Genomic DNA, 17,005 nt, shown 5'->3' on the forward strand with positions numbered 1-17,005 from the left:
CAAAGACTGTTCACATATAAAATGACAGCTACCCCTGTCACTCTCCCAGGGGAAAGATATTGCCTTTCAGCACTTCTTTCCCTGAGCCTTCCTACTATCCTTTGTATGGTTATTTGTGTTCGGCTGCTCTGCCTGTGCATCTCTCCCTCTCTCTCTCTCTCTCTCTCTCTCCTTCCCCCCCACCCCGCTTCCCCTCCCTCCCTCTCTCTCTCTCTCTCTGCTGTTGCTGAACTGCAGCTCCCACTGAAATTTGCACAATCAAAACCAGCTCTCATCTCAAGCAGCAGTGACTCTCACCACCTGAAGAAGGAGAATAGCAAATTGAGCACGGTGTCCTCTGTGCTTGTACAGCATGTGGCACCAGTAACTCTCACAGGATGGATGGACCCGGGTTTATGTGAGCCCCACTTAGCCTGAGCTCTGCTGCCTCTGATCTGAGAGCTGTCAAGCGATTTTACAGGAGTATATGTATTTAGGGGATGGTTTTAAGAAGCTAATAGAGAGCTGCATCTGAACGCTGGGAAAGGCTGCTGCTGCTGCCACTGCTGCTGCTGCTGCTGCTGCTGCTGCAGTAGCTGGTACAGGAGGATGAATGTGTAAAGGACAGCTGCCTGAGCCGTGCCGGTGAGCCTCCTGCCCTGCTCTGCCTTCATCAGCTGAAAGAATACAGAGGAAAACAGATGCACTGAGCAAGTGCCACACTGGCACACTGGATCTATCACTGTGTACCCTTCACTGTGGAAAATGGTCAACAAAGACATGAATGGATTTCCAGTCAAGAAGTGCTCAGCCTTTCAGTTTTTTAAAAAGAGGGTAAGATTTTCCTTTAATCCTTTCTTTTTTTTTTTTCTATTTCTTTTATTATTGCTGCAGTTCTTACTTAGTCAGAGCAGAGAGAAAGTCATTGAAGAAGGAAAGTGCTTTACATTGGTCTCCTACTTTACGGAGCCCATGGCATGGGCAGTTCTACTGAAGAGCAAGGGCAATAGCAGTGTAGGTGAAGAGGAGCAGGGCAGGGGGACGAGGCTGGGGGCTCCAAAGGCATTACATCAGCACTCTTTGCTGTGGAATGTGTGTCTCTGTCACAGCTGACCCCAGGGCTTGACGCAATACAGGCAGCTATTCAGGCTGGGATGATGCACTCCAAAGCAGAGTGCAGGGATGTTGCAGCTTGTCTCTGACTCGCTCCTCTACATCCACCTAGGGTTATGACTCCCTCCACACCTTTCATTTACTTTCCTGAAGTGTAGCATTACCCTCATCCATTCATCATCTCACAAAGTAGGGGGGAAAAGAGAACAAAGAAGCATTTGCGAGCTCAGGAAAATACTTCACAGCTTGTAATTTGCCTGTAATCAGAATTCATGCAGGAGAGAAGAGTAAGACTGAGCTACACCTGAATTTGATTTTCTTTTATAATCTTTAACTTAGATATATCAGGATTTAGAAAATATTTGCTATGCCTTTTATTTGATGATTTCCTCGAAGAAATGCAGGTGTAACTCTGTCTCATCACTTTAGCTAAGTCGTTTCTGTTTCTTTGACTCTTTTCTAGTGACAATACTGCACACTCTTTATTTAACTTGAGAAACAAAGTCATTTCCATGTGGCAGCAGGACAGGTATTCTGGATAAATCTGAGTAGACCCAGACAGCAGAAGCAAAGCATCAGAAAGAGATTGTTAGCAGGGACTGCACAGTGGAAAGGATTTCCTGAGTGATTAAAAGGACAACCCTCTCTTTAAACAGACTGGAGTAGGAGCAGATAAGCTGCTCCATTCACTCATTAATTCATTCATTCATTCATCCCCATTCATTCTCTCTCTCTCTCCATTATGCCAAGAATATGGTCAGTCCTTTTAACCCTTCAGGTAAAAAAAAAAAAAAATGAAGCCTACACCAGTAACTAATTTGTAAGCTGGGGTCAAACCCTTTCAGGCACCAAGATGCCACATTTAAGGGCAGATGTAGAAAATACTAGCTGGGTCACTCAGAGGAAAAAAGATGCAGTGTTAGCCAACAATTGTTGTTTCCAAGGTGGTTTGTAGAAGCCTCAGACTGATAACTCAAAGAGCACATAAATTCAGCCCATAAAAATGGTTCTCATCCCAACACGCTTCTCATTTAAGTACATTACTATTGGCACATGTATGTCTGGTACTCAGCATACCAGCAAGGTTATCTGTTTGTTTTTTTTATAACTGCTTGAAGGTTTTACTATAATTGTATTATTAAAGAGGAAAGTAACTGGCTTACAATTCCTGTATAAGGTTCCTGTATTGGTAACTGTCTTCTATCTGTTTAGAGCCACTGAGAAGTTATCATTGGAAACCTCTACCTAATTTTGTTCTAGAACAAGGGAATATTTTTATTTGTGGTTTTTTCCCAGACCTACACTGATAATCAGTGAATTTTCTGTTGAAAGAGATTGTTAATTGAAGAAACTGGCATGCTGATACAGTCCTGGACAGTGGAACAGGACAAATAGCTGCCTTTGGTTTCTGAAGGTTTTCGTATTAACAGATGTTGCCTTTTTGCTGCTGTGATGAAGATAGCCAAAATCAGTAAAACCAATTTAGATAAATGAAGAAGGGAATTCTCTCCCTATACTTTTCTGATAAGAGATATATGTGTTCATTGATGTTTCTCTTACCTCTCTTACCTTCCTTGCAGAAAATCTCCATTGTCCAATACCAGTGTTTGAAACATACACAAACAAAAAAAGCTACACACTCATAACATATTGCTGGCTCCCAGAAATATTTCTTGTATTTGCTGGACTGGTGACATGTCACATGTTAACTGCTGGGAGAACAGGGAGAGATGGTTCAAGAGTTGATTTGGTCCTCTGCCAGTGATCTGGACACTCTGGCTGAACAACCACCAGAATCTTGCATGTACAGAAGCACACTTGCAAGGTTTCTTGGTCTGAGTGTAGTGTGTGGTGGAGCTATTTGATGGTTTGCATCCCCACAGCACCAGTGCTCCCTAAGCAGCACCCCAGTGGATGAATCCTCCATCCATCCAGAGTGGGAGGCAGCCCTTGCACTGCAGAGCCCAGCAGCCCTGGCTGCTGGGTGAAGTGCTGCTATCCCTCCTTACTGACAGATGCCTGAAACCCAGAGAAGGATATTTGTTATCTGGGTACTGCACAGGCTTCTCCCAGATCACCAGATCACAGGGTCTGTGATGAAACAAGGGATGGGGCTTGGATCTCTCCAGTTTGAAATCACTGTGTCTGTCTCCTCAAAAGTACACATTCCTAGTAGAGGTGCTTTCCAAGTCTAATTCTAAAAAATCCAAATCAACGTAGAGTAAATTTTGGGAAATGCTGCTGTTTTTTCAACTCAGTTAGATTTTTTTCGGAAGAAAGTGTCAGATGAATCTTCATTGGTGTCATTTCCCATTGAGCCTTATGCCCTCATTAAATTGCAATCCTGTTTGTTGCTGTGTCCAAGAGTGCAGAAAGGACTGGCAGAGATGTGTGGATTTAGACTACGCTGAAAGTGCATTCAAACGTTGATTTGAATTTGAGGAACAGATTTTTTTTTTAAGCCTGGCTTATTCTCTGATTACAAAGTACTGCCCCTCTGGGATGCTACCTGCTGTGTCAGATGATTGAGGGTATGGACTAATCATGTCCAGAGGTCAGAGAACAGGAAGGAAAGGCTGAAATTAAAGAGCAGCACACTTAATGAAAATAAAAAGGGAAATAGAAACTATTTGTTTTGCAGAATAGCCTGTAGCACTCACTTCTGGTGGGGTTGGAACAACAAAATAGGGACTTCAACCACTTAAAATGGGTGCAGCTTGGAGAAAACCAATGGATTTACAATGCCTGTCTTTTATTCATTGCAAGAGGTGTAACAAGTAATTGTGCCAAGAATCAGAAGTTTTAATGGTTAAATATTGGGTTTTAATTAAAGATAGCACAAATTGAAAAAGAGAAGGGGAGAGAAGAAGATGGGCCATATATAGGTACAAGGGGGAAATCTGAAGTTAATCCAATGAAGATTAATTATAAACACCATTGTTCAAATAATATTGGGCCATGGCATAAAAGGATTACCTCCTGACAAGGCTGGGAGGTTGAAAGACATTGTCATCTGATGGCACACAATTACCTTCATTTTTACTACCATCCTTTTCCTTGTCCACTGACATTGCATACTGGATAGCCATATTTATAACCCTGAAACATCTTTTACTATAAATGGCTGGGAAATCTCTTTTTTTTCATATACCAGCAGCAGCCTGACTTTCCCAAAGTTAAATAAAAATGGTTTGTTAATTGGCAGAAGTCACATCCTTCTGTTGTGAGGAGCTTGCAGGTCTCACCCTTCAGAGCTGTGCAGGATTGCCCACACAGCAGGATGCTCCCAGTTCAAAAGATCACTGAATGAGGTAACCCTACAAATATGCTATTCCTCTTTGGCCAAGGGATATCCCAGGGCAGAGGGGCCTTTCATTTTCACCTACTGCCATCCCTGCCAGATGTTTTTTGGCAAGTGGGTGTTTGGTATTTGCACTGCCTCTTCTGTTGCATTGGCCCACCTTATGAAGATCTTGGATAGTATTTTACATTATACAACCTCCTTCATATCAAAACAACATGTCATATATCACAACCCAAACCAACATGGTTATACCAGGGTAGGTGATGAGGAAGCGTCCCTGCCACTTAAATACTGTGCTCATGATATGGTAACCTCAGCGAATATGGAAATTCTTTATCCTCTTAGGTATGGACCAAGACCAAATACAAATTTATTCAAAATGTGAAGAAGATAAATGACTGATAAATGGGAAAAGAAATAGCTGTCTTCCATAAAAGGAAAAAAAAAAAGAAACAGGGCATGTCTTAGAGAAGAAATTTATTGCAGGGATTAAGGATTTGCTAGTCTGAAACCTGATAAGAGAAAGAATATCCATAATCCTTTTTCACTGAGAAAATTTACATTAATTAGCAATTTAGGTCAAGCCAAAGTGAACGCGCAAGAATGAAGAGAAAATAGCAACCTTTGTTTCTATGCAGTTTTTCCAAACAAGCAGTTTGTGGAAGCCATGTTCTGCTCCTCTCTCTGTTGATATTTTATGGCACTACATACCAGCAGCTTTCCCCATACACGAGCTGAAAAGACCAAGCCGTAAACATCATCGTGCATGAAGATGACAGCCCAGACTGCACTGGAGCCCAAGGCAACACATGGCTGAGGGGACTGCAGAATTACCTGAGTGCCATTTTTAGGGCGACAATAATTTAGTGACACAGAAAGCCCTTGAATGAAGTGCTTCCAGCTGAGTTCCTACAGATTATGGTCCCTCTGGTAGATTGTGCTGTGGGGGGATTGCTTTCTGCAGTACTTGTTTTCAATTAAAAAAAATGTTTTGTTCTGTCTTCCCATTAAACCAAGATGAGCTTTGGGTTGGTATCACATAGCTAATATTTTGGTTTTCAGCTAGCATACAGGAAAAGACTTATGAGACAAAACTAGCAACATCTGGAAAAGAAAGTATCTGTGAGTCCCTTGTTCAAAACTAAAATATGAAAGTGCTGTTAAAACTAAAGTATAATAGCTTGGAATAAAATTGATAAATTCAAAAGGTAAAGGGAAGGAAAAGGAAAAAGAAATAGGGAAGAATAGAGGAAGGACAGCAGAATGAGAGAAAAGGAAAGAAAGAAAACATATCAAGAGAGAGGAAAATGTTATTTCTTATTCATTTCTCCTTCCTTTAACCTCTTCCATTCTCTCTCATAAAAAATGTAATACTAGAAAGCACATCCATACTCCTTAAACTTAAGCTTGATCTTCTTTCCTAAACACATCTCCTGTAATTCCTATCACAAATTTGTCAAGCTAATGCTTGAAGCTGCCCAGTTCTCTTCCAGTTTTGAAAAAAACCGCTCTGCTTGAAAATTTAGAAATTCTCCTTTCATTTTCAGCCTAGTTTTACACATGACCAATTTATTCCCATTTGCTTTTTTACTAACACAAAGCAATAACTTATATAGATCGTGCCCTTCCCTCATCTATACAACCAGTGCTGTATTTATAGAGAGCAGTCATTTCTTCTTTCAGCTTTATTTGTCTAGGCTAAAGAAGACAACTTCCTTTAGACAACAACTTCCTTTCCCTTGCCCAGTAACACTAGCAGACAGAGGCAGCTGTCATATTTGCTGGCCAAGAGATCTCTTTGGGGTTACCAAAGCATCTAAACAGTCCTCTTTCAAAGTTCTTTCTCATGGGATCTCAGCCTCCCTCCCACTCTTTTCCCCCCAGTCTAGTCCTCTTTTGCTATGCAGATCTATGTGTCACTGGCAAATTTTCTGAGCACAAGCCTAGGTTCTGTATCAAATCCATCTCCAGTAGTAATGTTCCTCTTGACAATACACTTTTAGCTTGCTCCTTTAGCCCATGATTATATTTGTAAGACTATTCTTATTCTCCATTTTAACTTATTTCCCCTGGGTTATCACTGTTACTGTGTTACCAAAGACCATATGGATTAGATTATCCACATTTACCTCATCAAAGGAAGACATCAGGCAAGTTTGGCATACTGGTAAATTCATGTTGCATGTTATCTCATTTTCTACTGAACTTTTTAAAATTTGCTCTCCCTTCAGATGTGATAGTTTTGTTTCTGTTCACACAGTCCCATAAGTTTTTTTCTTCTATGCTGTACATCATTCTCCTCCTGGAAAACTCAGAGCACAGAATTCATTTAAAGATTTACTCTTTATCTTACCTCACTCTTTCTGAAAAATGGACTTCTCTATTTTTTTTTTAAATTTCAGATTCTGACTAGATTTTTTCCAAACATGCTCTCAGCTCTTTTACCGCTTTCAGGTCCTCATTATCCACCATCACTAAAATCAAATAGCGATGGGGGTAGGTTCCTTTGAGAGCCTGCTCTGGCTCATTCCTTTCAAGATCAGATTAGATATTGCTTGAACCTGAAGAGTGCTTTGGTCTGCCTTCATTACATGCCTTCAGAGCTGAGCATGGCTTCTTTTTGGGGAAGGGCCAGCTGTGAGATCTCCCAGTCTTCTGCCAAGTGCATATTGACAGTGTTTTAAATGCCACAGAGTGTGGAGTCAAATTCTTAGAGCAATTCTGCCCCAGACACAATGTTGTCACTGCTCTCATAACTCAGCTCAGCAGCCTCAGTATCATTTCCCCTTAGTCTAAACATCCAAATTGTCTGAAAAACATTGTGATGCCAGAAAATGTCAGTAAGAAGAACAGCACAGAGGGTTTTGGACACCCTTAGCTGTGTGGTAACTGGTGATGCAAACTGAGATACTAAGAAAGGAGACAGCTGTGTCTGATGAAAAATCAATGTGATTCCTCTGCCAAATGGGGAGATTGATAAATATGAGCTGCAGGGACTGGGAAGGACTATGAGTTTGAAGCAACTCTGTGTATATGTTATTCTATCTGCTAATTAAAGACATGGCTTTGATGAGGGTTACAAGCTCAGGGGAGGTCAAGGGTTGTGTCCATAGAGAAAGTAATCAGAGAATTGAAAGCAAGGGGAAAGCTTATATCTTTCTACCAAATTGGCTGATGTAAAGAAGAAGAAAACAGGACAGGAACCATCTCTGCAGAAAAATATGTAAATGGAGATGCTAAGGCAGTGGAAAGCCAAGCAAAACCTAAAACAACAAAACTGTGTTGCAAAATCAAATCAATAACACAGAACGTTTTGGTTTTTTTTAAATAGCACGTTATCACAAAATAATTGCTAGTGGTTGTTATTTACAACAGTTGCTTTTATGGCAAGACTATTAAATATAGGGAGTAAGAAAACAGTAGCTCGAAAAGCAATAAATCTTAATGTTTATTGAAGACTGTACTGAGAGATTTCCAGATCAGCTCACAAGCAATTAACCAAGACTCAAAATATCCTTACAAGGTAGAATAATCATACCCATTTCACAGATAGGTGCACAAAGAGAAAATTGGCAACTCAGTCAGTTAGACAAACTCATATACAAGACAGCAGTTATATACAAGACAACAGTTATTCTTTCTTTCCTGACCTTTACTCTAAGTTTTCACCACTAAAATAATAATTTCCTTTCCTTGAAAGAGCAACAGCAAACATCTGCTTGGGTTTGTGTGGCTGAAATTTATGCAAGCATTTTAAGCAGCTTAACAGCAGCAGCACCAAAATAATTTTTTTCAAGTAGTCAGAAGTGTTTAATACATTCTTGCTGACATGGCAGTGGCATCAGAAGATGCTAGATACTGTGTAAAGTTGACAAGCTATTATTTCCAGTCTACTCAGCTCATTAAAAGATTGCAAAAGGAAAAAGCGTCACAAATTGAGATTCTGCCTGCCCTGCAAAGTCAAGAGTGCCAAGGGGCACGTTTGTCTTATAAGTGTCTTGCAGCATGACCAAGCCTGTTCTCATACTGTGGCCCATCAGAAATGGCTGGAGAGGGGACAGCCTGAGACTGGAGCCTGCTGTGCTCCATAATCCAGCACTTATTTCACTGCTTTTGTGTCTCCCGCAAGAAAACCCTAATAACCAAGTTTCTGCATAACATCAGTAGCATGGATGGTGAGCTGTGCAAGGCATGGGGACAGCCTCTTTTTGCTGTAGGTGTGCACTGATGTTGGTTTGGTGTCCACCACCAGCAGCAGCAAATTGTTTAATGTCCCAGCTCCAGTGAAGCTGTGTGTACAGGCAGATGCTGCAGCTCAGTAGTCAAGGGGCTGCTTTTTCAGATGCCAACAACCTGTCTGCTTGTGCTCTTCAGGGCCACACATATATTTGTACACTGTGCAAACAATGCCATGGGCGTTCAGTTGTCTTCTGAAAAGATCCAGAGGACTACACAAGGTAAAAATCTCTGTCAGTCAGGCAGTGCATATTAGAACTTTTCTGAAAACACTCAATATTCAAAAGGAGGAATGGGAACCCTGCGTTCACTGCCCCACTGCCAGCTGACTACAGGTGTGATATGGGGATGGAACATGACCCTGGGGCTCCTACTCTGGAAAGGCTCAATTTGCGCCTACCCAGATCAGCACTCTTTCAGCATCCCTGTGGGCTGGGACCTTTCCAGGAGGAATTTTTAAGGAGATTCCTCACACCAGTACTGGGTGCTAAAAGTACACAGGAAAACAAACTCATTGCAACTCAGGCTCCTGTGTAACATATGACCTGGGAATCTACCTCAACTAGATCAAGAAGCATCATTTGGCCAGCTGTCTAGATTGCAAGCTCCTCAGGATAGAGAAAAGGACACTGACAGCACCTAAATACTTCAAATCTCAATTGAGACTTCATGGACACAAATAAGATAGTCAAAATCACTGACTACTGTTGCCATCAAAATTATTTTTATATGACTGATTGGGGAACAGCTGGGGGCTTTTGTACTTCTAATGGGAAAGACATCTTTTATTTTATTTTGTGCTCTGTTTTTATTAGATATTTGTCTTGCTTCAGTCAGTTCACATGTATGCTTTTAACTGGGGCTGTTAAAAGTTTGCAAGTGTGTAGCACAAATAAGTGAAAAAGGTTATTAAGAAAAATGCTTGAACTGCAGGTCAACAATACAAATTTAGATGTATTGCAAAAATTTACCAAAGAATAGGTCCATAAAATGGCTTGAAATTCTTTCCAAGCTAATTAATTAAGATTAGTGAAAAAAATATACAGTTCTTTCAGTATCTTTTCTTTTCTGAAAAGATCCCTGCATTATTCTAATGAAAGACTGTTGAGCTTTAATGGCCTAAACTGTAAGTAGGTTGGAATTTGAATAATGATAATTTATTTCTAGCTTTAAAATTAATGACATTTTGAAGCACATTGACATTGTTTGACACACTCTGATTCATGCAAAACTTTCGATCCCGCATTCCTTAAGGGTCCCAAAGGAGGGCTCCTTGCAAAGACAGCCATTGTAGTATCAACTTTTCTGGTTAGAGTGTTGGACTAAAACTCTATCCTATAGGAACAAAGTGACTGTGGGAGTCCCCTGTGTAAAACCTTTCTGACTGTTAGGCTGTGATATAAAGAAAACTCATGTGAAGAGAAGATAATGGAAGGTAATGTTGGAGGAGGACAGCCCGTGAAATACAAACCAAAGCAACCTTTAGCTCTGTAGCGTGACCTTTTCTTCTTATGCCAGCAGACTGGAGGTTTGATTAAAACCACAGCTGCTGTGCCTCCAGGTTTTGTGCTCAGTTTGCATTCTGGCTCCATGTCATCTTCTCTCCTGCTCCATGGACACCCTAACCCTTTATACAGCAATATCACTGACTTCACACTGATTTCTTGTTCATCTCAGACACTGGCATACAAAGTTAATTAATTACCAAGCCTTTTTATTTAGCACTACTAGTCAGGGATGGTCTTGAACTCCCAAAAAACAGATGAACATGAATGCTGCTCAAATGCTTAGCATCTCTAGATGGGCATTCTAAAGATCCAGCTATCATCCAAAGACATATTTAACACTACCAAGACCTTTAGAGAGGTGGAGAGACAAGAAGAAACACAGTCATCAGGATGGAATCTAGAGTCTCTCTTCATTATCTTGGCCCTGAAACTTCTCTTTTAGCTCCTGCATTTCAGTTTGACAGCGTCTCCCCAATGCCTAACATCAGGAGTTACAATGCACGTGGTGGAGATGGGAGATGTATTTTTTTGATAAGGAGATTGTAAGATTTGATTCACCCTGTCAGAAAGAAGCATTCATTAGTGTCCATTCTCTCCTAAGCCTATGGTGTCCATGCATGCACCTTCCATCAGCTCCCTGTGAGAGAAAGAGGTCTCATTTCAGATTCAAAAGTTCCTTTATTTTTTTATGTCTCTTCTTCTGTACTGCATTTTTTTCTTTTGTACAGTGATAAGAGAGCAAAGGTCTGGGATATCTTGCTTGGACTAAATAAATTATTTCCTTCTCTATTTAAGATTAATTAAGAACTGTTGAAGGGAAAAAAGGTCAGAGCTACTCTGAGATTGTTCATTCCATTCCCCAATTACTCCATATATACTAAGCCTGAAAGAGCTGTAATTAGATATGAGACAAGCCTCATGAGGTTCTCTTTCTGTGCAGTTCCAAGCACACTGGCAGTGGTCCAGAAGTTAAATATGTAAATAAATCATCTTCTTTTCAACAAATTTCTTCTGTTCATCATACTTCTCCCTTTTTTCTCTCCAAGGGCAAACCAACCTGGACCTTTCCCACATAGTAGCCTGTTTACTGAATAAGCCCATACAGAGCTGAAAGGAGAGATTGCTGCTTCTCATTGCAAGCTGCTAGAGAGCCCAGCCTAGCAGTGTGCTTTGTGAAGCCCTTGGAGTAACTTGTGTGAGCCTTGGAAAACCCCAGCAGCTTCTGCACCTAAATATCTTTGCACATTTGTGTGTTTATATGGGATCCAGACAACCACACTGGGTTTCTCCATTGTAGGTATGCCACCTAAAAATTGGTTCACCTGCCCTACCAAGTGAATCAAAAGCAGGTGTGCCACATGACCAGGTGCTCTGCCAATGACAGAAATGATTTGCAAGGATGGAAAGGAGCTGAGATTGGTGCATTTGCTGCTTTTCCAAAAACTGTCTTTAGTGAAGAAGTTATCCGCCAAGTCCACAATGCTAGGCTGAAATCTGATTTCCTTTATTTCATGGTCACAATACTAGGAAAAGTATTCAGTCCATTTAAAAACCTGTCTCAGGTATTATCTCCTTCTACGTGTCTTCTTCAATTTCTATTTGCTTTCTCCATTTCACTTATTCTTTGACACAGTAATTTATATTGGTGACTAGCAGTCCTGCAAAAGGATTTGCACACCAAATTGAAACCATGTAAATTATCCTACTTGCAGGATATTTTTAATATTTTCTCTGATGTCATAATTATTGTTTAACCTGCTTGGCATTGAAACCTCAAAAAATGTTGGCATTCTCAGAGGAAAAATGTGCTAGCTTTCAGTAGCTTTTGCCCAAAATGACTTCAGAATATTTATTTTTTATTTGCAAGAGTTAAGCAAAAGAAAATCTACACATAACAAAGCATATGGAATAAGAGACTCAAAACAATCTGCTTCAGTCACAATCTTCCCAAAACTAACAACCTACACATGTGGGAGACTCCAACCCACAAGCTGATAAGTCAGCATTGGTGACTTACACTTCAGCTTGTGTTTCTAAAACAAAGGTCTTTATTGCCTTCATCTTGTAAATAAAGTAAAGACCACAAGGAATAAATGCTGGATAATATGTTTCTTGCGTGTGTGAATGTGCCCCTGGAAAAATACTAAGCTAAGAAAGGAAATAATGTAAAGGGCAGAAAGAAAGCCTCCCTTGTTTCATACTTTTTGAGTGCGTCTGGTTTGCATCTGTTACTATGTTTTTCACTTAAGAACACTTATTTCTTTAATACATATGAATGACTGGTTTTGACTGGCAGTTTGAAATTGTGGTTTTACTCCGATTAACTGTACTTTTTGTCTGTACTTAGCCCTTCTTAAAACCATATTTCTCCAGCTATTTTAAAGCAGGAGCAAAAACAACACATGGAAAAATTTATTGAAATGCCAGGCAGGTTTGACAGGTGCAGGAGAAACTGCTTAGCTTCACAAATTGAAACAGCTGCAGTTTTATAGGTGATGAAATTGCATTGGGATGGGGTTTCAGATTTGTTAGCTCATCTTGTGTTTGCTGTTTTGTTTTTGAAGCACTGAGTCATTTCCCCCTCTCCAAGGAGAACTTGTAAGACCTATTTCTCAAATGGAGGAGGCATCTAGTCACCACAGAGTGATGGGAAACTTGGTGAAATTCAAGCAGATTTCAGAGTAGATTGAAATGTATCTAGAAAATAATAGTTTTCTCCTCATGGGATTATAAATAAATGTTGCTGGCAGCTTTTGGAGCAGGAAATGCTATAAACATTTGGTCCATCTTTCAGATAGCCTGAGCTAAGATTTTATTACATATATCTAAAGAATATCATGAACAGAAAATTTTGAATCATTAATCAACAGATTTTAACCTCAAAAGAGTCTCTTATCAAGGACGTTTACTTTCAGTCTGTGCAATTGCTAGACAACGATGTATGTTTTATTTTCAAATTATTCAGGACCATATGTTCTCCTACAGTGACAGAGTATGTATCAAGTGGTCTGCTTTCCATAAGTTAAATTTATCATCCTAGTGGGGAAAAAATCAGTGATGAAAATCAGTGAATGATCTTATAAGAATTGGTCGCATTTGGCAATGAATTAATTTGTCAAAACACTTGAACTATAAATCCTCCTCCTAGCTTAAGTCCCTGCTGATGATGGTTTTTTAAGTCATAAGTTCTTGTATGGTTTGGAATAAAACAATCTTTTAGATCCTGATAGAAATTTATTGGTGTTTTGCACACTGCATCTCAGCTGGGATGCCATTTAGAAATGGCTAATTTGAGTGGCATGGGACTTTAAGCAACCTAGTCAAGTGTAAGGTGTCCCTGCCCATGGCAGAGGGCTGAGAACTGGAGGATCTTTAAGGTTTGTTCCAACCCAAACCTATTCTGTGATTCTATTACTCAGTATCTCCTTTGACTTGGAAAAGAAAAGTAAGGACATTTGCCTGTCTGTGTTACCCAGTCTGATAGATGACAGGACCACCCCAGAGTGCTCAAGTGGGGCTTGACCAAGGCTGTGGCAAGTCCCCCATGGCACTGCCATGCCACTCTACACACGGGCTTGCACAGCAAAGGTCCCTGCTGTAAAAAATTACTGCCATCTTTCACTGGGAACCCCTCTGGGAATACTGCAGCTTTCTAAGGTGTATGGTCTGTCTCACAGCCCTATGAATATTTTGGCATGTCTCTCTCACAGGGCCAGAAGGACCAGGCATCCTAAATCAGCTCATCTAGTGGTCCTGGTTGCTTTGAAGATTGACAAAAAATTAGGATGCTGTGCAAAGTTATGTAATAAATTAGAAGGGTCACCTTCTGCCAGATCTAAAGGAGATTAGTGAAGTGTAGAGTTAGGCTCAAATTTGAAATAGGGAAGTTATTAATTTCAGGCCACACAAAATATGCTTCCCTGCTCTGACAGTATGAAGCTTTTGAATAGTTAAGGATGACTACTGAATGGGACTTGGTGCTGTAACCAGTCATCCATAATGCTCTGCCACTGCAGTCATTATTCTTGCACTGCAGTTAAACTTTATAATGCTGGGCTATTTCAGCCCAGATTACTGAAGGATGCAAAATAACCATTGCATCAGGAAACTGAGATGGAGAAAATATACACTGAGGTATCTTTGTTTTGCCTGGAATTTTTTCATTCACCTACCTTTGCTGCCATTCACATCCAAGCATGCATTCCTGTGCCCGGATCAGATGCTCCTGTGCCCGGATCAGATGCTCACAGTACCCTGCAGACTGATTTGAGGCTTTGACTAATAGATGAGGGATGGGGTGTTTATCAAAGCAGGAGTTAAAATAAATGTTGCCTAGGCTTACTGACAATTGGCATTGCTCACATAAAACATAGAATAGAGAAGGGAAGGTACCAGCAAGCAGCCTCAGACTGGATAGGATTTCGGGTTGTATTGTTTGTGTTGTTTTTATTTGATCTAGATGAAAAGCACTTTTAACTTGGTAGCCTGGAAAGATTACACTTGCACATACACAATAAACCCCATTTTGTTTTGTTTTGCTCTTTGACATAATACGCAGAGGGTGTTTATACACCAGAAGGGACAATGAATCTATTGTCCCATCTCGTGTAGTAACAAGTGCCATCAGTGCTTGCAATTGATCCAAGAGCTCTTACCTGATTCCAACACATCAGTTATTTATTTATTCACAGAGAGAAGAATCCCATGACACTAACAATTGTTATAAGGACAACATGGGAGGAAGCAAAAGAGGAAAATCCTAAAAGTGGTGCCTATTCAGTTGTTTAGAATTTTTTGGTGCCACATTACAAAAATCAGTGTAAGGGCACAGCAAAAGTTAATTTAGGTATTAATGTGAGACGTGGGTTTTACAAACTTTCTCCTGCACTACTGGAGCTGGCAAGAGCTTTCCCATTTACTGGAACAGGAAAACCAACGAGGCAGTTTGCACTGTGCCCATTAACAGTGGCTATTTGCAATACTGGTGTGCCTAACTTTTCTGCTGCTCTTCATGCCTTGAACTACATGATTTACAACTTGCTCAGCAGAAATATTTAGACCCATATTTAGAGGATTCCAGATTTCTTTTTGGTACCCATCGTTTTGGGATTCGTTTTGGGAGTCGTTTTGGTACCCATCAGCTTTTGGGATTAGTGCCTGAATGCAGTCACATGTTGACATGTATTTTTTTAAGAATTTTGCCTTTGCTGACTTTCTTCTGTGGCCCAGAGACATGTCATTCACACTTAAGATCATGAAAATCTGCCTTATTTACTTGATGTGTTAACATTGCAAGTGATGACAACAACAAGTACTTAAATATTTGCTGTGCCTTCCCTTGGATAGATCTGATTTCTGCCAGATGCTGTATATTCCCCTGCAATACTGAAGTGTGCTGGGGCTCCTGTGAGGAACATGGTGATTCCCTGCACTTCTCTACCCTGAGCTGTGGCAAATTTGTCCTTCCCCAAATCACCCTCACATGCAGGTAACCTTTTGCCTGGCACAGCTGGAGGACTTAACTCTCCTTGAATCCAGGGCATGTACATCCAGCCTTGGACAGAAACAAAGTGCTCTGCTATTTGGCCTCTGTCTGCTTTTTAGTGAGCGACTTCTCGTCTTTGCAGGGAAAGCAGCAAATGATGACTGTGCAGCGAGTTGCCCTTCACTTTCCCTTTTAAAATAAAATGTGATTATTAATCAACAAAGTTTTGTGTTTCAGGGATCTACAGGGAAAAAAAAATAGCTCGAGGTGATTTGACAAACTGATTCTTTTGCTGTGCCGCATTTCCCATGGGACATGACAAATTAAATGTCAGAGTCAGCTAGAGAGTAGTGCTAGATCTCAGTCGGGGCATTAATCAGCCTGCCTCTCGTTTACCACTTTCCACTCAAGTAGATGACTGTATACAGTTTGAACAATGGAGCTTTTCATTCCCTAATCTACCTAATTGTAATTTAAATAGGTTTCCTGACAGTCGCCCTCAAGACTTCGGGGGAGGTGATTCCAAGAGTTCTGTGTCCACCTCGCGTTTACATAATGGATGAAAATTCAAATCCTTGTCCAGGGTGCAATTAGATAACGTCAGGAAAAGGAAAGAAGGGATCAGATGAACAGCAACTGGAGAAGGAGGAATGTACATTTGATATCAGAGGGAGGCAGAACTCAAACACAGGCACATACACTGACCTAGATCACACTCCAGGCGTTTGGTATTGTCGGGCAGGGAAAAGAATATCCAGAGGCTTTGAAATTCAACATGCAGAGTAAAGGAGCTGATCAAGAGCCAAAATAACCCATAACTGATGCAAACAAACTTTCATGAAGAATGGCATTTAAGTACAGAAAAATTCAAGGGCACAGAGTGATTTATTCCAATTTCCCACAAAAATATGAAAAAAAGCCCGTCCAAAGTTTCAGAGGGAGAAAATGCTGCTGCACAGAGCACAGGGTTGCACAGGCTGTCAGTTTACATTTGATACTATTGTGTTGATGGGTGTGATGTTTCATTGAGAACTGCCTGATAGTAGTGGACCTCCAAGCAGTTTTTTCCACAGTTTTCCTCAAGCCATTCCATCATCCAGTTTATGCTCAGTCCTCAGCAAATATCTTCAATTCTAAACATCTAATGGCCTATCAAATTTGTCTACAATCTTATGCCATTTTTCTTTCACATAAATATTACTCCAGGATGTGTATCTTCCCACCCTATTGCCAAATCCTTCTAAAATCCACAGTCCGTATCAGACACTGGGGCGGAGTGACTGCCACATCCACAAAGGGCCTAATCTTGCAAGACATTATGTCCCTGCATAACCTGCCTTTTCTTTTCTTGTGTATTCATCGGTTCTGAAGGTCAAGTGT

At 40.5% G+C, this 17,005-nt stretch overlaps 1 protein-coding gene across 1 annotated transcript in view; it reads left to right on the forward strand.

The window, feature by feature from the left end:
* The first annotated feature begins 243 nt into the window (after window positions 1-243).
* The window catches only part of SGK1 (serum/glucocorticoid regulated kinase 1), a 69,802-nt gene continuing 53,040 nt past the window's right edge, over window positions 244-17,005 (forward strand). Inside the window, exon 1 of the mRNA XM_066546990.1 lies at window positions 244-813. Within this exon, the coding sequence (XP_066403087.1) occupies window positions 745-813 (69 nt within the window). The 5' untranslated portion in view covers window positions 244-744. The remainder of the gene's footprint in view (window positions 814-17,005) is intronic.

Source organism: Molothrus aeneus, chromosome 3, assembly GCF_037042795.1.
Source record: "Molothrus aeneus isolate 106 chromosome 3, BPBGC_Maene_1.0, whole genome shotgun sequence".
Classification (NCBI taxonomy): Eukaryota; Metazoa; Chordata; class Aves; order Passeriformes; family Icteridae; genus Molothrus; species Molothrus aeneus.